The sequence below is a fragment of the Plectropomus leopardus genome, chromosome 10, assembly GCF_008729295.1.
Source record: "Plectropomus leopardus isolate mb chromosome 10, YSFRI_Pleo_2.0, whole genome shotgun sequence".
In the NCBI taxonomy this organism is placed as follows: Eukaryota; Metazoa; Chordata; class Actinopteri; order Perciformes; family Serranidae; genus Plectropomus; species Plectropomus leopardus.
Genome location: NC_056472.1, coordinates 10823032 through 10846851, shown reverse-complemented (window position 1 = coordinate 10846851; position 23820 = coordinate 10823032). Strand labels below are relative to the sequence as shown.

At 38.0% G+C, this 23820-nt stretch overlaps 1 protein-coding gene across 2 annotated transcripts; it reads left to right on the top strand.

Moving 5' to 3' along the window:
• The first annotated feature begins 7316 nt into the window (after positions 1 to 7316).
• Positions 7317 to 11294, top strand: LOC121949519 (histamine N-methyltransferase-like). 2 transcript variants are annotated; one of them, XM_042495234.1, is made up of 7 exons: positions 7317 to 7401; positions 7528 to 7670; positions 8232 to 8284; positions 8685 to 8792; positions 9017 to 9147; positions 9583 to 9676; positions 10845 to 11294. In XM_042495234.1, exons 2-7 carry the CDS (start codon positions 7537 to 7539, stop codon positions 11195 to 11197), a joined length of 873 nt encoding a protein of 290 aa, XP_042351168.1. In that variant the 5' UTR covers positions 7317 to 7401; positions 7528 to 7536; the 3' UTR covers positions 11198 to 11294. The 2 variants fall into 2 exon arrangements, with proteins under 2 accessions (XP_042351168.1, XP_042351169.1); XM_042495235.1 differs by having other exon boundaries at positions 7393 to 7411.
• Positions 11295 to 23820: the final 12526 nt, after the last annotated feature.

The window sequence follows — 23820 nt, the reverse complement described above, 5'->3', positions numbered from 1 at the left end:
TAAATGCGTTTTTATGCAATTTGCAGATGTGTTTGGGACATGTCATTTTGACATTTTTGCCATACTATAGTGTGGCATTTCTAGTCGTCTTTTCAACATGCCATATTAGCGTGTTTTTGCCCATTTTTGCAACATTTTATGCTATGACATGTCTCAGGACGCTAATAAATGCTTTTTTATGTGATTTACAGCTGTTTTTAGGACCTGTCATACTTTGAAATTTTTTCACCATACTATAGTATGGCATTTTCGGTTATTTTTTCGACATGCCATATTAGGGTGTTTTTTGGGCAGTTTTTGCAGCATTCTATGCTATGGTGTGTCTTGGCACACTATTTTATGTGGTTTTAGCTGTATTTTGGACATATTATATATTTGGACATATTTATTTTCACATTTTTTAGACATGCTATATCATGATGTTTTTGGATGTTTTTTTGACAATCTATACTATGATGTGCCTCAATATGCAATGCCACTGTTTCTTAAATGGGGGTACACGTATCCCTGGGGGTACATGGAGGTACTCCGTGAGGTACATGAGATTTTTAGAAATTGTATTAAAAAAAAATAGCAGTCATGAATATATCCTAGAAATTAATTATATATTAAAAATTCAGTGAAAATATAAATCTAAGGTCATAAACTGATTTTTATGCAATATTCAATTTCAGTTAAGTGATGCTTATTAAAAATTCTTATGCATTAAGAATTGCATGATGGAAAAAGAAATGATTTTGATTTTTTTAATTTAGGTTTTCAAAGTTAAAAACATACAACTGGTATGGGCATGGAGTGAAAATTAAATGTCTTATATCCATGGTTAGAAAACATTGTTAATCATCATAAAATAAATGTACCTTAAAGGATATGTTGGCATATGTGTTTAGCATAATAAACAAGTTTAGAAAAAATATTGATCACAGATAATCTTGTAATAATATTTAAGGGGGGAAAAAGGAGTAAAAAATAAAAGAAATAAGAAAAAAAAGATGAGAAATCAAAATTTAAAAAGGAAAGTTAAAGAATAGAAAAAAAAACAAAAAAGAAAACTATTAATATTTATATACATCTGCATACAAACCCACATACATGCATACCCACATATAAATCATCTATCTATATATCTCTATCTATTTCCATATACATAGCCATATCTACACGTATACATACCCACACATACATGCATTCATATACGAAAACCCATAAATACACATATAAATAGGTATATACACATACATACATATACACATATGTACCTTCACATATATATATCATATGCCATACTATAGCATCTGGAATAAACCCTCGAAAAAGTCACCATTCCAAACGTCGACAAAAGTCATTGTATAGCATTTTGTTTAGTTTACCAGGTCAAAAAAGAAAAACGGTTGAAAGGTCAACAATTAAAGTCGAAAAAAGTTAAAGTATAGTATGACTAACAGCACCATATAATAGCATGTGGAAAAAACAGTGGAAAAGTCATCATTCCAAATGTCGTAAAAAGTCATAGTATTGCATTTTGGAGAAAATACATAACATTGCATGTGGAACAAACAGTTGAAAAAATCAATCATTTAAGTCATTGTAAAGCATTTTCAAGAAATTTATAGTTTAGCAGGTCAAAAACAACGGGCAAAAAAGTCAACAGTTAAAGTCAAACAAGTCATAGTATAGTATGTCGAAAAATGGCTGAAAAAGTCATCATTCCAAATGTTGAAAAAAGTCATAGTGTAGCATTTTGAATACTATACACAGTTGGTCAGATGATTGGCACAAATACACTATAAATATGTGTGTGTGTGTGTTCTGAAAGAGTTCTTTTTACCTACTCATGTGACTGCAAGGCAGTCACCAGCGTTTTTTCGATTTTTGTCTCTTACAACACAGCATACCTACTTTATTTCCAAATACTACTGGTCTCTGCAGAATTGTGTTTTTACAACTGCCTATAGTGGTGATCCAGCCATGACAACTACCCCTGGCTGCAGCAGGTAGAATGAGGTGGGATCTGATGATTGAAGGTTTATAGTATATTTTCATCTATTTTTTAAATGCATTTTATTAGTTTAAAGTTGTTAGAAATACAAGTGTCTGAGTACAGACGTGTATTTGTACTTCTTGGAGTTGTCCAGCAGAATGTGTTGTTGAGGTTATTCTGAAATCATAGGCCCCACCCATCAAACATCTGAACCCACCTCATTCTGCATGCTGCAGCCAGGGGTAGTTGTCATGGCTGGATCACCACTATAGGCAGTTGTAAAAACACAATTCTGCAGAGACCAGTAGTATTTGGAAATAAAGTAGGTATGCTGTGTTGTAAGAGACAAAAATCGAAAAAACGCTGGTGACTGCCTTGCAGTCACATGAGTAGGTAAATTTTAGTTTTATAAAGTTTTGTGTAACTTGGATGAGTGAAATTGCTTGTCATTGATGCATGAAGGGTGATTAAATGATTGTATCAAAAACACAGTGGTATCAGGACCCCAAATTTGGTAACATCAGAGAACTGGTGCAATTAGTACAGACTGTTGGTTGAAAATGCTTTGAATTAAATTACATACAGTCAGATACATGAGAGAAGTCACATTTTTTGGGTTAAGTAAGTGAGCTGCTACTGGAATGTGGCAATCTGCTACAAACGTTACAGCTCTGATTCTAACCATGATGTTCAGGACCTGCCTCCAGAATTTATCACTGTAGCCAGAATTTATCACTGTAGCCTGGAGGTCAAACCACACACCTAGATCTGTTTGGTTACAGTGGTGTTACACTATGTGAATCGGGTGTGTAACATGAGAAGGAAACACTATAATTACTGTAAGGAGGAACAAGAGGTATGAAGAGAATCTGTGACTACACCTGGTATGTGGAATGGTTGCCAGGGTCTGGAGGATCTGGGTTCTATCGCTGATCCCTCCCTGGTGACACAGTTGACTACTGCCATCACATAGGTGGTAGCTTGGCACGCTACATGTAGGAGGAGGGCGCTGTTTTCCCCCCTCGCTCATTACGTTGTTTCATTGGTGTCCTCAGACAGTATGACAATACTGTCATTCTAGATCTTTTCCTGGAGTGTGCATTGGTCACCTTAGGAGCAGCGATCCACCTTCACGTCTGATGAAACCTCAACATGTTGCGGTGACTTTAATTTGCTCTGGGCATGAGCTAATGTATTTGGCAGGTGAATGGAGGGCCCTGTCTCGTTGTATGGTTCTGGGACAAGTTTAAAATGGCTGGCATGGACCCAAGTAGCCTTTCCTGTGACTTTTACAGTTGTTTCAGTGGGGAGCACCTGGAATGGACTGTGATATTGCCTCTGCTTCCAGTGACGCCTCCTGTAGTCTTTAATGAGAACCCAGTCACCTGGCTTCAGGTTCTGAATCACCGCTGTGGCTGCTGAGGGCAGAACACTTTTCACCTGAGAATGCAGTGCTAACAGAGAACATTTCTGTCATCACATGAGGTTGTAGTTGGAATAGTATGCTTAATTGGACCTTTTTTATTTTGAACACAAATTAAAACAGGGTGAGACCATGATTGTTTTTTATGCAAAAAGCACCAGCAAGGAAGTGCTTGAACTCATGACAGTCCGATTTCATCGCAGCCTTTCGCCAGTTTTGCCTTGATTGTACAGTTTTCAAGTTCCATAGCACAGGTGCTCTGCGGATGATAAAAACAGTATTAGAAGTGATGATATATATATGATATATATATAGAAAGAGCACATTGCCAGTCAGTCATCATGACTGATTGTTGAAATACACCATCTGGGTATTATTTCAGTGAGCAGTGCCTTTGCCTGAACATGTCAACAACAACAAGACAGTATTTCTTTCCTTCACATTGTGTTAGATCACTTAAATCCATCACAAACTGGCCAAATGGTTTATGCATTGTTGGCATAAACCATACAATCACTGTAAAAATCTTGTGCAAAAATGGAAAAATCACTGTGTGTAAAATGCAGAGTTAAAAGCAGTATACATTTAAATGCAGTTAATAACACACTTTTTCTGCATAATTTTGAATATATATATATATTAGTGTTATGGACAGATTCCCAAAGATCCTTTTGTGAACAGATAAGGTCACAGGCCACAGGTCATCAGGAGCTATTGGATGCACCTGGGATGCTCTCCTTCAGCTGACTGCAATCAGTCAGCTGGGAGGCAATATAAAGTGATTGCAGTGCCTCTGCTCAGTTGGTTGTGTATGTCTGAGAGTCAACACCTTCAGTTGGCTTTCTGTGTTTTCAGTTTTGAGTGAGAATCTGATGTGAGTGTGTTTGAGATTATTCTTTTGGCCAGTTTCCATACATTTTGTTTCCCCCCTGTCAAGTGACTCCCACTTCACCTTTAGTTTTGGGTCTAATCCTTGTGTTAGTCTATCATTTTGACAGAATCAGTGGGTGGCTTTAAGGAGTTTTACTTCTGCTGCCCCCTTTTAGAAAACAAGGGACCATTTTGTTTTGACCCCTTTTTTGATTTGTGCAGTGTTTTCTTAATTTCCCAACCTGCAACTCCTGTCCTTCAGGTTTTGTTTAAAGGGGAAATGTAACATTAGCAATAGGTTTTGGAATAGTTTGGATGGCAGTTATGCATTTGAGAGAGAGGAGTTGTGTGACCATTATTGGCCAAGTGTTGCAACAGTTCCAATGTATTTGTCTTGGAGGCCTCTTCTAAGGGTGAACAGATCATTAAATCATAAACATATCATAGACGTGCACTTCTACCTGGCAAAGTTAGGATTTCCCGGTTTTCTATTAATGCTGCATTTTTAATTGCTGACACCACTGAACTTTCACTGAAACCCATGGCTAAACGGGTGATGCTGAATTTTGTTGTTGATTTTGTTTTTTAAGGAAACCATAAACCAGTACTGAGAATCGTTGTGCATGGGAATAGTGAAAAATATGTTGAAAGTGATAGAAAACTGTGTGGTTTTGATCAGAATCACTGATAAAATTATGTGTGGATTTGAAATTCACAACACACATGGATGGACAAAAGCATAACTATCTCCAAATGTTGTACAAAACGCCACTGCATTGGCTGGCTGGTATTATGAATTTTCTTTGCTGGAAAAAAGGGTGATCACACAGGAGAGTCATGACAGGAAAGAAATGACTCCAGCCTGCAACAATGAATCAAAATAGGTAAAATGCCTTTGACCGCTTTGTATTTACACAGCTATTGCTTAATGCAAGGCCAGAAATCACACTTTGGGTGAATCACCAGGGTTGTTGCACTTTTTATCAGGTCAATATCATGCTGACGATAATTCAGACGGCACCTCGGATAATTCAGCCATGTCGACTGTTGTTTCTTGAACCATGGTATGTGTCCTATTCACAATTGTAATGAGCTCAGTTTTTCTCTTAACTAAGGCAGTGAAAACATCATCCCTTCTGCTGCACAGAATTGTGGGATCTCAATCCACGGTCAGCCAGTCAGCTAAATCTGCGTGTGGACCCATATTTTCAAATCTTTCCACTGCCATCTAGCAGGCTTTTATGCTCCATACAGCTCATTCTGAGATGAAGATACAGAAACAGTGTCAACCTCCAGAAAACATATTTACACAACCTTTCTACTTCTGATTTATACCATACTTTCTCAAAACTTTCATCTGGTCCCTCAGATACATGTGATGTGCAGTGTAATCAGGCAGTTTGCATGTAACAGGTTGCTTGGGTGCCGTTTGTGCTTGTGTGCATGTGCTTTTTTTTTTTTTAGAAACTCAGCATTCACCTGATGCTGTGAGAACAAGAGACCATTTTAATGTGTGTGGGAATGAGTATAGACTGCCTTTCACCATTTGCTTGTTCACAGGCAGTCTGGTTACTTTTAACCCATATAAAATGAAGTTAACACAATATCTAAATGGCACATTAGATCACTCCCTCTCAAGTTCATGGGACAATGTTCAAATAACAGAAAAAGTGTTCTGTCATGGCCTCAGTGAGTGTGCATGATGAGGGTGTGGTGTAGAGTTCCATCATAGAGATGTCACCAGCATAGTTTTCCAATATCTCCCACTCTTTTTAGGTGGTTTAGGTGATGCCAATACTTTTAGGACACATAATGTAGCTCCCGATTCAACTGAAAATACATCATTTACTGCTATACTTAAAATTTACCAGGCAAATTTCTAAATTGTTTATATTCATCGTTATACATTACAATTGTAGGCTATTCAGGTTTGGTTATTTTAACCTTAATTTCAGTATATTCAAAGGCATTCACTACTTTATCATAATCAGTCTGAGACTGTGACTCACCCAGTGTTTTTTTCCTCTTCTTTCTTGTTGTAAGGACAGCCATTGCACCAGTGTCCCTTCAGTTGTGACAAAAATATGACTAAAATAGAATAGACAAATAAACAACAAAAATGATTGCTTTTTATTAAATATTTGACTTCTAATCAAATATTTTCACAATACACTTTACTCTTAGTGAGAAAGGGTTTTGAGTGAGTACTTGCTGCATTCAGATTAAATGGACCAACAAATTGGACAAATAAATATGTGACCTACACTATTGTGTGCCACCCTGTCACATTTCAGGCATTAGTGTTTTTGTCATATTATACTGTTTGTCCATGTCAGCTACAATACTCAGAATTAGCCATAACTGTAACAGACACATGCATGTCCATTGTAGATAATATGGCAGCTAGAAAACAGCTGACAAAATATCATGGAAAGCATAGCAGAAAAGTTGGACCATCATTTTTAATGAATTGCAACATTAAATTATGACTTAATGAATAAGTGACTGAACTGACGAATGGATTTAAACATTTAAGAAAAAGGAAACATGATTGTCCTATTTCATCTTACCAGCTATCCCATTTTACCTGACCATGTCATCCAAGTCAGGTGGGAGCTGTGTTGTGTTTGAAATTCCAAAGTTTCTAAATTATTTTACTTAACAAGATATTTTCTTCATAGAAATATAGCAGAGAACCATAAGAGGTAACAATAAAGTTAGTCGGCAGAGTTTAAGGTGGTTTTCTTGTTAATCTACCAAAAAGCATCCCAAATTACCTGATTACCCACTTATAGATAAGTCTAACATATGCCAAATAATAGATAATGTGATTAAATAATGATATTACTTTAACAAAGTTTAACTAAACACTATAAATACATTTAAAAATGTTGGATTCTCACCAAAAAGAGTAGAGATAAGGCTGATTTTGTAACAGCCACTGGAGTACATTATGAATTGGAATCTGCAGGACAGCTGTGGTTGGCTCTGGAGTGCAGGCAAAGTTCATCTTTGAAGAATTGTGCAACAAGAAGGAGGACAGGCAGCCTGTGGGAGGGGAGAGTAACTCTTCAATGGGAGTGGGGGGAACACTCGACACTCTGTCCTCACTCTTGGCATACTGAAGGTAAGTGAAGGTACTTACAATAGGTATTTACCACAGTGAGTTAAAGATCATTTTTGAAAATCGGTTTATCATTGTTAATCATTGCTATATTTTTTATTTCCAACCACTTCATGTAATGAATTGCAGGAATCAGTCATGGCTGCAGAAGCAAAGCAGACTTGTTACGAGGGCAGTTCTGTCCAAAGCTTTAAGTTCTACCTGGAACACTCGGGAGAACACGAGGCCATTCTCCAGTTTGTTCACAACTCCCTGCCAGGAGAATTGAAAAGGTATACAAAGAAAGGCTGGGAGTGCTGCACTGCATGTTATTTTTATCTTAAAATTGGTTCGGCCGCTTACCGAGACACAGCAGATGTGGATACATTCTTTATGTTGTTTTTTTTGTGTAGTTTCAAGACGGCTTATGACTGAGTTTTTACTTAATAACTTTCCTTAAAAGTTAGAAAATGTCCTTTCAATGGGAGATAAAGTAGCTATGCCCTTCCTGTTGGTCAAAAGTCTTTTTTTTCCTGTGCTTGTGCCAGTTTTGAGTTTTTCATTCTTATTACAGCAAAGTGAGCAGTTTGGCTGGGCAAAACGGTTCCGTTTTATTACCACTATAGTATTAATTATTTTTGACATGACATGAAAGGAAGTTTCATCTTGTACAGATTTTAGAGTATGCACTGTGTTAGAGTTGATTCAACCAATAATGAAATGCAATAACTTTTCATAGATTATCATTTGATGACTGTGACTGTGACATTCTCTGATAAAAGGTTTATTAAAAAATAATGTCAGATAAATAATAGAAAACTGATGACTTTTTCATCTCTCATATGTTGATGCAGAATTGGAGCAGGTAAAAGCAGCTTGGATGTTCTTGGCGTTGGAAGTGGTGGAGGTATGTGATAAGATACAGCAGGTAGTAACTGCTTTTTATCACCATCAACACTACTATAAAAGTCGATGTGAAGATGTGTAGACATTGACAGTTTATAGGAGGACACTGTGGTCAAAGCCCATGTGTGCCCCACTTACAGTCAATTAAGGACAAAGATAACGTGTGTCTCTCTCTCTCTGTGTGTCACACACACACACACACACACACACACACACACACACACACACACACACACACACACATTTGACCTAAATATTTTTGACAGACCGACCTGAAATTTAAACTTAATGTTACAAAAAAGTTTTAAATATTCCATTTTGGTGCAAAAGGTTTTCACATTAAAGCAGCTTTACGCTGAGGCAGTGTTATTTCAGTTTCCAAAGACTTTGTTTTTTTCCAGGGGAGGTGGATGTCCAGATACTTACTTTACTGCAGTCCACAGTCCCAAATGTCCCGATCACTGCTGACATTGTGGAGGGCAGCTCTCAGCTCACAGACAACTTCAGAGGTATCTACAATTCAATAGCAGCATCTTCAAATGTTTTTGTTTGATCACTTGTATTTCTCCCTCTTGTGTTCTTGTCATCCTAATCTCAGCATAATCCGTGTTTAGGTCATGGCTTGTTACATAAAATGTCCACATTTACATTCATGAATCTCAATGTTATTGCCTACTTTCACTGTTTTTTTTTTTTTTTGTTTTGTGGTTTTGTTTTGTTTTTTTATACATAGCTTTGGTAGCAAAGACAACCAACCTCCAGAAGATCCCCTTTGCTTGGCATATCATGCACAGTGAGAATTATGAGAGGCAAGTCAAAGCAAAAGGAGACATGAAGAGATTTGACTTCATACACATGATTCAGGTATTTTGACTCTTTCTAGATTTTCAAACTTTCCCTTTAAAAATGATTTAATGACAAAAAGATTTTGGCCTCTGGGCTTTGCATACTCTCTCCCTGTTATTGGGTTATTATGTGATTGCGCAGTAGTGTTAAGAGCACTGTGAACTGTTGGGAGAATGTCAGTGCCTCACTTTGTGTGAGCAATGAGATTTATTTAGCTCCCCATAAAGCCCTCTGCTACTATAATTCATTGGGGATCAATTCAGCAGAACCTTTTCTGCCAAACAAAAGTGTGTAATGATCACTGCTATGAATAGTTACCTCTGCTGTTCCACTGACATAAATGTCCCTGACAGAATTATGTATAATTAAGTAAAGAGTCCCTAAACTTGTATGCATGTAAACCTATACCCAAAAAGTCAGATTGAGGCTTCCTCACAACTGTCTCTTTTACAGATGATCTACTACGTGGATAACCTCGCAGACACCATCAGGTTCTACCACAGCCTTCTGAAGAACAATGGCAGACTTATGATCATTGTTGAAGCAGGTAAGTGAAACTTTTTAAATTCTGCGTCCTGTCCATCTACCTCCCAACCTATTCAAAACCCAATAATGTTCCAAACACACAAAAGAAATATTGTAATGGTGGATTTGTCCTGTAAATGTACCCATAAATCAGGACCAAAAATAAAATTTTAATCATTTTACTTTTTTTAAAAAAAATCTCAACACATTAATTGTCCTTATTGTAAACATTTTAATAAATGGTCTTGACAGACCCTTTATAGCTTAAAATGTGAATTTATTTATTGTAACTGAATGGTTAACTCATCAATGTCTAAAGTGATGTTTCAAAATATATTGCATATATATTTTGCATTGTATTTGTCATCATAGCTAAATATTCTGAAGTATATCCATATGTTAAAAGCCTCCCAATATGAATAATATTAACATAAACATTATTAACAGTATCCATAAAGTTTGTTATAGGCTGATCATGTCATTAGCAAATCAAATTAGAACAGTATTTTCCCTATTAATTTAGCAGGAACACTCAGATCCCCCATCCGTTCCAATGGACAGATTTTTTGAATAGCAAGAGTAAAAGCTTTAAATCTTTTTTATATCTTAATTTATATGTATTATAAAATTTCATTTTTACTTAAAAAAGGTTTAAACCCAAATTATTTACTTTAGCAGTATTATTTATAGACTGAAATGTACCTTGCACTTCTTCCTTTCCTCACAGTCGGCTTTACTTGTTAAAAAAGGGGGTTTGGCCCTACAGCACTCCACTTAACTTGATGTGGAACATTGTGATTGGCTTTAAGATATCAAATAAATGTGTGCATTTGGGTTAGAGCACAGTAATCATAGATATACACATCCCAGAAAGGTTATATCCATTGGAGTGGATGGTGGATCCTAACGGCTTAATCTGTATTAGAGAGCTAAGTCATGTCTCAATCTGCATTGTACTTCACTTACCAAGACGTTACTTTTTTCTATTTGTGCTGACAGAATTGTGCCTTCTTGTGTTTTTGTATTGAGAATTGTTGATGCTACCAGACCTCTTGACTGTTATATAAGAACCTCAGGTGAAAAGTTTGTTCTCTCTCTCTCTTAACTGTAACAAAACATCAGTGTTTTGTTGGTGTTTGTCAATATATTTCCTCTGGAATTTCTGAAGTTTTTAATCTCATACTATGCAGCCAACGGCGGCTGGGACACCCTGTGGAAGACTTACAAGAAGGAGCTCTGTGTCCAGGACATTACAGAGTACCGCTCATCAGGAGAGGTTATCGCGAGCCTGAAGAGCCAGGGTCTGAAATATGAGGAGCACACCATTACCAACACCTATGACATCTCCGAGTGCTTCAAACCAGGCAGCCCGACTGGAGATTGTATGCTGAATTTCATGACAGCAACAGATAACTTCTACCAGTCCTTCACCCCGGAGATCAGAGCAGGCATGTTAGACCTTCTCAGAAACAAGTGCAGCACTGAAAAGGATGGCAAGGTATTCTTCAACAGCAATTTGAGCTGCATACTTGTTCATGCTTGAGTATGTCCTGTGGAATAAACTTCCATACATTCTGAAGTATTTACCCCATATACTCTGTATGTGTACAAAATGATCAATAAAAACAATTCTGTTGCTATTTGATGATTATGATGATCCTCCACATTAAGTAGGATATCTATCATAACTTAAGTCACATCTTAAAAATACAGTATATTATAATGTTACTGTCTATAAACTATTGCAATGGTGCATTTCTATTCAACTAAAAAAAACATAGAAAAACATATTATAAATATTTTTTTTCAACAAAAACATGACTTTATTTTTTCTTACAATGAAAGATCACTTCTACCAGTCCTTCACCCCACAGATCTGGCAAAATGTACTGTATGACAAGTATCCAATGCAGAAAAATCTTTAAAAACACACACACAAACACACACAAGAAAAATGATTTCCAAAAAATAGAAAAAGACTTAAATGTTTATCAAAATAGTTTATTTTGAGCAATTAATTCTCTGTGAATCAACGAACTGATTGATCAACTAATTGTTGCAGTTGTACTTGTGTAAACTGTTGGATAATGTCAGATAAATGTAGCAAAGTAATAAGTACAATTTTTCCCTCTGAAATGTTGTGGAGTAAAACTATAAAGTAGCATAAAAGGAAAACACTCAAGTAAAGTACAAGTACTTAGGATACATACTTAAGTACAGTACTTAAGTAAATATAATTAATAACTTTCCACCACTGCAGACAGGTGCATGAACACCTCAGGGGTTGTCACATTAGATAGAAGTCTATAGCACCTTTTGCTGCTAGTTGTCTGATGCTGTTCATCATAAATCCAGCAGATGGTGCTACATGTCTGAGAATACAGTAGACCCTTTATCTGCGCTCCACTGCAATAACTCCAGCAGATGGCACACTGACCTAACTTTTAGACAAGGCGTTACAGCCATATGTGAGAAGACTTGACTGTTATTGAACAAAACCAAAAACAGTATGCCTAATGTGTGGGAAATAATTCATTTGGAGCCGCTTGTTTTCTGACTCCTGTACTTTCACTCAGCTGGCTCATACAGAGACTTCCATCGGCAGCACAAAGACACACGGTGTCGGCTGTGGCTGCACGCACACAGACTTGCATGAAACCACAGAGGTCTTGTCTCAGGCTCTCTTGCAAATGTATTCTGGCTGCTCATTTAGCTCATTAGCTTTAATAGATCAGTAATTGAAATTCATCAGAAATTCTTGTCAGTGCACTCCCCCCTGATGTCAGTGGGCTTTCAGCACCTGCTCAGGCTCCATTACTGGGGGTCCTCGCTGGGCCCTCTCATACCATAGAGTGACAGAGCATTAGTCACTGAGATAATCAACCTCAAGACACTGTTTGCCGCTAATGCTTTTCAAGAACTATTTACTTCACATGCCAGTTGGTGTCTTATCGCGGAAGTTTTCTGCTAGATAAATGTGATGAAATGTTCACAGATCACCTTGTTTTCGGGGTGACGGATTATACTTAGAAGAGCTGAACAGCTGGATATTTTCATATTGTTAGCTGCATATTGTTTTTAATAACTGCTGCCTGCTTATTAGGTGATGTCATAATGACAGGCCATATATCTCTGATGTCTAATGACATTCAGTTTTCCATATGAACCTCATTGGTTTAGTATTATGAGGTGATGCTGTTAAAACACAGCATGAAATACTGAATCCATATACTTCTTTACCACTGTGTACAGGTCAGATCTTGCAGCTGTGCCAAAATGTTGACATGGTAGTGAGAAGCACCCAGGTTAAAGCCTTCTTTAAAAAAAAAAAAAAAAGAAGCGACTTTCTTCAGTCCATCTGGCCAGCTTCAGAGCTAAACCTCCAGCCTCTGGCTCTAAGGGTACTCATCAGTGTACCTTCACACTTAGCGTAATGAGGAAAAAGGCCATGTGTTCAAAGTGTGAATATTATTATTTTGTCTTGACCTGAGTATGCCTCCGTTTTTTTGGGGTTTTTTTTTCACTTTCTGATGTAGTGACATGCATTGTACGTGCAATGTGCTCTGTGTGTGTGAGCTTGGTTCAAAATGTATATTTCACAGAGTAGCACACTACAGACGTCTTTGTTGCATGTCTGCTTATTTCCTCAGTGCTTAGGCTTAGTGTACAGAAGATACTTGACTTCTGGTGAATCAAGGTTGACTTAATTTTCTCAAAACAAATAAAATAAATGAGGAGTTTTGTGAAAGTTTCGTGTCAAAAGAGCAAAAGATTTCCCATGAAAAGAATCAACACTTACACCTTTTCAACACAAAGAAATACATATTAAAAGACGTGTTTAAAAGCATTATTATTTTCAAGCTTGCTGCATCAAATAAAATCACTAACAATAAGAAACAAGTAAAGAATATTTTGTTGAAGGTAACTTCACAGCTTTTGACATTGAGATGTTGACAGTGCTGCATGTGCTCAGTGCTGATATTCATTATAGAAAAGAAAAACATGAAAATTAAAATGATGTGTTTTATTTTCCCTGACATGTACCAGCAGCCTTTATAGTTTGTGAAATTGTTCTTTTTTTCCAAAATCTTACAAAAAATAAATTAACGCCTATAATATGAAATTGTGAGACTACACAGGTGTTTAATGTAATTCAGGGTAACATCTGCACATTTATGGTATCAATGCGTCATTTCTAAAGACAAAACAAATTATGGCATTTTGGTATTTTTCTAAGCTGTATGTAATGACTCTTCAGATGTCTTTCTTCTTTAATATGGCTCTTCTGCTCTGGTCCCCTCTTTATGGAGAGCCCGTATCAGGCCAGAGGCGTCTTCTAGCAGCCATCATGTCAGTGTGCAGACCTCTCTAAGACCAGAGCAGGACATACACTGGCCCTAAAATACATCACACACACTTTAATGGGCAGAGGCTGCGGCTGGCCCTTGAAATATAGCTCTGATACCAGTCCTGTAAATGGCTAGCCTCTGTGGCGTATTTCATTCTGGAGAATTAGTCCTGTTTAGCAGCTGCTGTTATATAGCAGCTGTCTACGGGTCAGAGTCCGGCAAAATATGGCTGTTTGATTGACGATTCCAAGGCTTTTCTTTTTTTTTTCCTTTTTAAATACTGTCTTGTTAGATCACTATAAAACAAGGTTGAAGAAAGTTGCAGATTTTCTTTCTCAGTGAGGTTGAATTGTACTGCAGAGAATCAACCCACGGCGAGTCACCACAAATCAGAGAGGGCGAAATGGGTTTACCTTTGTCTGTCTCATTAATCTAGTGATTCAAGGCCTTATAGTCCAATTTTCAGGACTGTTCCTGTGGGTGGGAATATGGAGAAGTGCCACAGATAAGCAATGGCACCATATTTATTTTGCACGCTGCATATTGCACCATTAGTGTGAGAGATAAAGCAGGCCAAAAAATGCCACTAATTGACCCCTTCTGTTCATATTGCGATCAATTACAGATAACACAACACATTTAGTGAATTCATAAATTGTATCATTCAGTTCAGGCCTTTTTTTTTTTTCTTTTTTTGTGTGCTGCAACTGTGAAACTTCTCCTATCAAGAGGAAAAAAGTTCAAGCGAAAAATAGTCTACTTCAGAAGAATTTTCTATGTGCCTGACAAATGGTGATAACAATTTTGAGCAACAACTTGATATTGACTCTAAGCCATGCTCTTTTAAGCCCATATTTGCTATTTGATAAAAGTGACAGGGACTCTCACTGTCACTTGTTCACTTTGTCAACTGAGAGAGTTCCTGAGGGTGAGATCCTTGTTAATTACACTCAGTGACGTTTACCCTCACTAAACGCCACAATTCCCCTCACATGGTGCAGTGTTTGGGGCTGTGCTTGTCATTTACTGGTGTGGGATATGGAAGAGAAATAAAGAAGAAAGCTGTATGCATTGTCAGTTGTTGCACTCATGTAGCTTTTTTCAGATTTATATATTGGTTATCAGCAATGTCCTTTTATAAACTGACAATTATCACCATTAAAATGTTGTTGTTGTTTTTTTAACATATTTTATCTGATTATACATTTGTGTTATAACAGTTTCGTATTTCCATTTAAATTAAACATATCCCCAAAGTTAAGCACTGCACTGGTGATGTGGGTCAGTCTGCATTAAAAGAGCTGTTCCCCCTACAAGAATTTAATTAGTCTTGAATTCTAAGGGAAATAAATAAGTTCATGTTTAGAGGTTTAATGATGCCGTTGCACAGGGTAAGCCTTTAGTAAATACTTTAAATGTCCAAATTAAAGATGTGGAATTTTGCCATACTGACTAACAGAGAATGCAGTTTATCGACAGAGGCCTTTAAAAACCCTTATCAGCTGAACCCTACAGATAGTATCTGCTGTGTTTTATTACTGTTATTACTAAGGATGATGTCTGTCTCTCCTGCAGCAATGTTAGTGAACAGATACAGGACTTAAAAACTGATCATGACACAGAGAAATCCTGCCAGAAGTTAATGCCGGTAGCAGGGATATTTGTACTTAATCCCCGTCATGAGAAAAAGAAAATAAGACCTTACATTTCCCCGCAGATCTGCTATGGCTTTATTGTTCTTCAGCGCATTAATCAACTAGTATCTCGTCTTTTGCTTTTATTAAAAGCCATTTCTGGCCCACATCCATTCATTGGATCTTAAATATCCTCCCTCTCATGGGTGCAAGCTTGATTGTGCATAGGAAATGAAGTTGGAAACTTTGGAGCTCTATTTAAAGTGCGGGTCCCTGGAGCGACCCCTCTGTCTTAATAACTTACGATCAGGATCCCCGGGTCCTTTCCATTTTATTTCGCCTCACCGGTGTTCCCGACTAAACCCATTCTAATGAAATGTTCTGCTAAATTGTCAAACGGTTCTGTTTTCCATCCATAAAAAAAGTGTTTACAGCCCTGGTAGGAACCCAAACACAATAAAGATGGTTGTTTAACTTGATAAATAACAGTGCAGGTGAATGGGGGTGTATGCTATCTCATTTAGGGGCCGTGAGTCACTATTAAGCTCGCTCACCTCAAATAGAGATAGGGGCAGTTTGTGGAGTTTCCCCTGCAACACAGACTACTATTTAGAATCAGTGCAACTGTCTGCACAGTATTTCCTATGCAGATTTTCTATGTAATTTAGGTTTTGAAGTTCCAGGGTTTATCATTAGACATCACAGCTTAGGTCAGGTTTACCTGAATAAAATCATGATGGATTTACAGATGTCACTCCACACCTTACTACATGCAGCGTTGCTCAGATATTTGTATGTGTAGCATTTTCTTCCCTCTCAGTTCTCTCAAGGTTCGATTCCACCAGCAAATCAATACATGTATTGATGGGCGTCAGATAAAAACCATTATGGCAACCAGCTCTAATTCTTCAGCTGAATTGATTTCATTTTAAATGATCCATGTACATCTAGTGGAGCACACCACCACTGTGAGTGTGTTTTACCTTGACTTCATGCGAGAGAGACGTTATTCATCACCAAGAGAATGTCCCTTCTTCACACCCCAATAAAAAGCAGAGTAATGAAGCTTCTGTGGATGCTGTCACCCCAACACTGCTTTATAAAGGATGACACAATTATATTTTACCAGCTCACCAAAAATGCTGACAAGCCCTGGTTCAATAAAACGCAATCTGTACCGAGAGAATCATGCTGGTTTCTTTGCTCTGGAGTCATAGCTCATGAACTACAGGGTGTCGTTGCCCTGGGATGCTCCTCAAAGAACATTCTCTCCTCACAATTAAGCCAGAAAAAAAGTGTTGATATTAGGAGCAAAGAGTGATACATCAGTTTTTTTTTTTTTTACAGAGGTGCAGTCTTGTCTCTTGTATCCTGTGCAACACATACTTTCTTGCAGGGGAAATAGCTTCACAGGTCTTTTCACTGGCTAATTTGAACTCCACATTCCCCCCTCTCAGAAATGCATAAACAGGCATGACATTTGCCTCTGAGCAAACAGAGGCTAATGCTGCATTACCGTCAATCAGTCAACTTGGTAAATGTTTGTCTAAGTATGATGGATGATGTGTCGACAACATTAAAAGGCGACCGCTTCCTAAACCTGAAATCTTGCATATTCAGAGACAGCCGGCGTGATGCTCCAGACAGCCGACCGCCGACGCCCTGCTGCTAGATGCTTACCAGCAGCAGGATATGGATGCTTCTTAGCGGACGGCATGTTTTTTTCCTTGGAGAGAGACACATCTGGCCTTGGATAATCTCTCCTTAGTCTTCTACTGTGTAATACATGCAAAGCTCTGCTCCATGTAATTCCCCAACTGCTCTTTTTTTTCCCCCTGACAAGGGGAAAAAGGCCAGTAGTATGAAGTATATGGCATGTTTTAACCCATTCTCACTGTTGCCAGTCCATGCCAAAGTGACTAAAACACAAATGTAAAATTACAAAAGCAGTACTTAAAAATTTTAGCAAGAGTGGGATAAATGTCAGTAAATATATATACTGTTTCAATTGTTGCTTTTTTATAGTTATTCACATTTCACTTCCACTATTATAAAGCATTATATATTAAAGCTTGATTTGAAATTAAATGACAGCAAAAAACTACATAGGACTAGTATAAAGCAGGTGTGTCTGTAAAGGGGAGACTCTTTGTAGCGTTATTTGGCCCCCTTCCTGGAATACTCGTGTCTCCTAATTTCAGATGAAACCAGTATCATCACTCTAGCTTTAAGAGTCAGCCCAGTACAGCCTCTTAAAGAGAGACATTTTTGCCAGCGATTAACTAAAATTAAAAAACGCATTAAGTACATCATAATTAACTTGTTAATGTTTAGTGTGGTAATGCTGATATATACCTGTATATATATTTATATGTATATTCCTTGCAAAATGCAATAGTCAGCGGCAGTTCAAAACGTGGTCCTGCTGAATAGTTATTCATTAGCATTGTTGCATACAAGTAATCCATAAAAATGTCATAATTATGCCTGTGAAAGAAAATCAGGACAAAATTGAGATTGAGCATCATGCAATGTTAATGGTAATGAAATGTGCAGTGCGTAGCCGGATGCCTCGAGCCTCAGGAATATAATATGTACTAGCAGTGTCCCACTTGTTTATTTATTAACAGAGGAATTGTCTGCTTCACTTGCTATCACTGAGGCTTGACAGCTGCAGAGTCCAGGTGATGCATGAGCCAATATGTGAACTGGAGAGGGCTCAACGTCGCACATCAATATGAAAATCAGTTTCTGGCAGAAATAGCCCAAGGCAGTACATCCAGCTCCAAAAAGTGACTAATCTTAGGGTCATAAACCCTGCACAAGACGCCTACGGTCTTTTTTAGAGAGACAGAATTCAGAAATGCCATCATTTTCCATTCCACAAGCCAAGGACCTCGCTCCTTGCATTAGCAGATTTCTTTTAATAGTGTGTGAAATAGCGGGGTTGCCAGAACTAAGCAAGAGCAAATAAAAGAGAGAGAGGGGGGGATAGTGAAAGGTGACCTTAGTCTCTGGAGCGCCAGATTAAAAACTTCAAATGCTCAGCCAGAGGCTCTCCTAAAGAAACAAAAAGACCACAGGCACAATGTTACAGTAGATGGAGGTGGCTGCCAAATATCATCTTCTTACAGAGAGGGATTATGAATTTCACAAGGCAATGGTGGTCCCATTGGTGAGAATATTAGTTCACATATTGTTCTCCAGATCTGCATATATTTCTGTTTATTTTTTTCTTTTCCTGACTTTCAGAACTTCTTAGCAGTGGTTGGGTTCTGAAACAGACCACATTGTGCAGACTGTTTTAAACATAAATCTTTATGTTTTATGACATGTGTAATATGACTTACATGAGGAACCAAAGGAATTAAGTTGCTGGTAGAAAATATTACGGCCATATTTTCATGATGGCAGACAAAACTGACTGTGATATAAGAATGACTATTATATCACTTTCCACAAAACAATTATGTTGCAGCTATGACTATGTTTTTGACACCACTGTCAGAAAATGCTCACTAGCACACAATCAACTGTTTGAACAGCTTTAATTTGATGGACAAATATAACCCCCACAAAATGAAACAATTTAATAAGCATTAACTGCTTTATTTTCTACATGTGAAGGGATAAAATAACAATCTGTGCTGTGTTGGAAATGCAGTGTTATGGAAATTAACTCAAATTGTTTTCAAGCTGAAGTTATATCATCCTGTTGTTTTGCAACCAGATTGTCAGCAGCATACTGCAGTTCATTCGAATGAGTGGACATTGCATATTATAGGTGAACAAGCAGCACTTCTCCAGTCCCTCCAGTGGCTTGATGATAACTCAGCTCGTTTAATTACAGACTTGGCTTCCCAGAAAAAAAAAGGAAGAAAATGATTTTACTCATGAGGAAAGTGAAACAATGGCTGTCCAAATCCTTGCATGGATTTCTATCTCAAAGCTCATGGTGGAGACAGTTTGAACTGTAGCATCGGCGGGTGCTTTAATTACTGTTCAATGACTTTACGCTGAGTCCTTGACCTAGTTTAGATTCCTTATCAAAAAACAGCCATGCCCGGAGAAAAGATTACTTTTTAAACTTTGGGAAGAGGGGAGGGCAGACAGAAAACAAGCTAATGATATTGCACAAATACATGGAAGGGGACACAGCCCAGAGCCATTTGGAAAGCAATAGCCCATTCCAAGATGTGGCATCGGGCTGGCATCCACACAGCTCTTAAATTCCTTTTCTCGAGCCAGATGGCTATGGAATTACACATTTTTTAATCTAAAGCATGAACCTCTCTGGGCTTGGGGAAATCTTCTTGGGATAGCCATTTTTGGATTTATTTGTGGAGGAGACTTTTTGCCCTGGGGGCCACATTTGATGGTAAATATGAAGTTTGACACTGAATGTCCTGAGTCCACTCAGTTATACTCTGAGAGATAAGGCAAACTCACAAACTTTCACAGCATGCTGTACATGGGGTCTGGTTCTTCAAACAAATAAATACAATCTTTTTAGTTAGTTTGGTAGGCTGTACATTATTAATATATAAAAAGACTATGAATCGGTCATTGAATACTTAAAAAATTAGCTTGATTTTTTCAGGGTTTTTTTTATTAGATGAAAAAAACAATCATTTGTGCCCTTTTAATATAGGGCTACAGCTGGCAGCAAATTGGCTTAGCTTAGCATCAGAACTAGAAAGGGGCAGAAACAGCAAGCCTGTCTCAAATGTTTTTGTGTAAAAAAACGACCATTACATACAGTTTTACGAGGGGGTTATTTATAATACCCTTTTCCCACCAAAAGTAGCATTTTCTAACATGGTTAACCACACTGAAAATAGGCTATAGACTCCTTTCCCGTTGCCAGTAGACCAGAGCTGTGTAAATGGCTCTTCAGCAGACAACTATGCATTTTTGTGTGTGTGTGGTTTTTTGGTGTGTCATGTTTGACATCACAGACAGTTTAGTATACAGTAGCAAGAAGCATGGAGGCCTGTGAAAACTTTGCGGTGGCTACTTCTTTTTATATTTCTCTACTTATTCAGCCTCTCTGTCAAACTCGGTAAAGACTAATTTGAATTGATGTTTGGGCAAAAACAGATGATATTTTGAGGTGGCGCATCACTGCATCTCACCAGTTATGAGTCTAAAATTAACGCATCCACCTGGGTGTTGTGTTTCCATTAATGCAGACTGGAGCCAGAGCCAAGAAATAAATGTGACTACTGTGTAGTCATTTGACCCGGGTTCCCATTACATAAAAAAATGGATGTTAGCTAGTGTTGGCGGGGTTTTTCTGCAAATTGACTACCCTGGCTCAGAGCAGTTGCCTGGCAACCAAAGGAGAGCCAGGCAGCTTTTACTTCCTGTTTCCAATCTTTGTGCTATGCTAATAGGCTGCTGGCTATACCTTCATATTTAACTATATGAAAGGTATCAATCTTCTTGTTGCACAAGGGCATTTCCCAAAATGTCAAACTATCCTATCTTGTTTTGTTTTGTTTTTTTAAAATAAGATTTTAATCGCTTTTTGTTTGTTTTGCATATTTTATCAACAAACATTAAAAATTGTATTGTTAAAAACCAGTTGACAAGTGTCGACTGGAGGATTATTTGCAGTGCTTTGAATCCGCTGTTGGATTGAATGTGTACTGTGTGACTGAATGTGTGAACTACTGTGATGGTGTTAATTGTCACACTTTCTGTTAAATAATACTGACAATCTAGATTTTTGATATCTTAGTCCCTCAGTATATATGCTGGATCAATACTACGGTGTTTCATTTTGCAGCAAACTGAGATGACATTTTGCAGTGGACACATGTTCATGACCTTCAGTGGCCAAGACATACCATTCAAGGACTAGCCTTCTATACTTGGGAAGTATTTTGTAATTTTGTAATTTTGTAAACATCCAGAACTAAAAGAAAACTCCAGCGGGTGCTCGGTGGTCTTTCCAGACTGTGAATGCAACACCAAGCAATGCATTTAAAGGTTAATTAGAAAAATTATCTGTTGAGCTGAAAACAAATGGTACCAAAAAGTCCCCCTGCTGGCAGACGAGTTAATCTATGGCAGGTCTCCTCGCTGGTCCACCTGCGATCCGTCTCCGTCACTCTGCTGACAGTCCCTGCGGGCCGCTGAGAAGATACGCTACATCGCACCGCTGTGACTAGCCTGTTAATGAATACAGAGGAGCTCAGGACATCCAAACGCCCACAAAACGGCTGGGAAGACTCCTCTGGCTGCTCAGATCATTCTCTGGCCGGATGTCGGCTCAAATGAAGCGGAACATGGCTGCTAGACTGAGAGTGTAGAGAGGAATGCCACTCAGCATGGGCAGTGATTGCTCTGATGTTTGAGATTCATTCAGTGAACCCTAATAGATCCCTAAGGGTATGAGAATAGATTGCAGGTTATGGTAGCTCTGATAGAAAGGGTTTGATATGTATTGAGACTGTGCTGTGAGAAAGGTAATGCAAAAAAACAAGTTTAATGTCAATCCAGATAAACACATTTTGTATGGTACATTAAAAGTTTATATTGGGGTTTAGAAACTGGGAAGGATATTAAGATAGACAGAAAGACATTTACTGTGGTGCATGATTCCACAAAGTGATGCAGGTAGCACTTCAGCATTGTCTCAGGCTATTAAGTCTGCCATGTTGGGTGCCCTCAGTGAAACTTGCATGTGCACAGAAACATAAGCAGCTGATAATGGACCATCTCATCAAACAGCCCTTTGTGTGTTTTTCAAGAACAGTTAGTCACAAATTTAGCCAAAGTGCAGGGGTGGATGCTGACAAATAAGAGTAAAAAGTAGTTTATTTTATTGTTGTTGTTGTTTTGTTTTTAAGAGCAAGTTCTTTTCACCTTCCTTTTTCTAAACTGTACTTCTACTCTTTACTCTTGTATATCTGAGCCTGTAATTTACTCTTTACTTCCCTACATTTGCCATTTATACCTTCATCATGAGTAGTCTGCTGTAAAAGCTCAGATTGAGTGCTGGGGGCTGGGTGGGCTCACAGGGAGCACCTCTACTGCAGATGCCAACATGCCAGCTGCTTGGAAGAAAAAGAAGCACCACCTGTGTTTTAATCATGATGCCATGATGACGTAGCAAATCCCAGAACAAGAGGCAGCTTCCAGCAATTATCCCCAACCGTGACCACATCTGAAAACAGACTTTCTATAACACAATCTAAAAAAAAAAAAAAAAAACAGTTACATGATAAGGTGCATGCTGTCCTTCCTAGAAAACATTTTGTGTTTAAAAACTCCTAATCCAACCTCGGCAAGCACATTGAGCTAAGTTGCACACACTGTTCAGCCCTCTACAAAATGGCAGCTGAAGCTTTTTTGTTTATCAGACAAAATAAAAGCTACTTGAATTCAGTTTCTCAGGGTCCTTCACGTTCAATACCTCAATTCCATTCCCATCCATGGACCCAGTTTCAACTGTGGCATGTGACACCTGGCCAGCAAATCTTGGCTACTTTGTTTATTAATTAGGCATTTCCATTTCCCAATTGTACATCCTTGTGTCCTTTTCCCATCTACTCTCCTTGCGTCTTAGTCCCGCCCATGGGAGATGCAAGAGAATAAGACATCAACAAATTGATACAATTAATGGGCATTACAAAATGAAACATCCTGGCTTTGGAGCCAACATTTAAAGCAATGCCAGTTAAATATAGCAAGGGGCACTGTCTTGTTATAGCCTACTGCTGTATTTTATGATTTCTGTCTGAGCATGTTTACTTTTCATTAAAATCACAAAGTGGTATAATGTAACAAGAATGTATGGATGTCATGTTTGTTCTTTTTAACTTAACACACACAAATGTACACACACACATGCTCAGTTGGTGGGTGAAATGATCAATAGGCTTAAGAGTTTGGTTCTGTTTCAGGAGCGATCACTTCTGGCTGGCAAGGGTTAAAAAGTTGAACTTGGGCCTTCAAAACCCAAGTCCACAAACCAAAGAGTGACGAAATGTCCATTATTTTTATACAGTCAATAATTTGCTTCATGCCAAGGCCCAGCAATAATTTTGAGAACTGAATATACCAACCATCAATGAGTTTATGTGTACAAATTACCAAAGTATGCCTGTCTGGGTCACAGTGCTATGTCACAGCTTAATTTAATGTCACTGCTGACATTCACAGCAAGTCATTAG

Coding starts and splice junctions, on each gene's coding strand:
- LOC121949519 (XM_042495234.1), top strand. CDS start 7,537: ATGGCTGCAGAAGCAAAGCAGACTTGTTACGAGGGCAGTTCTGTCCAA. Junction 8,793..9,016: donor GCTCACAGACAACTTCAGAG/GTATCTACAATT, acceptor TTTTATACATAG/CTTTGGTAGCAAAGACAACC. Junction 9,148..9,582: donor ACTTCATACACATGATTCAG/GTATTTTGACTC, acceptor TCTCTTTTACAG/ATGATCTACTACGTGGATAA.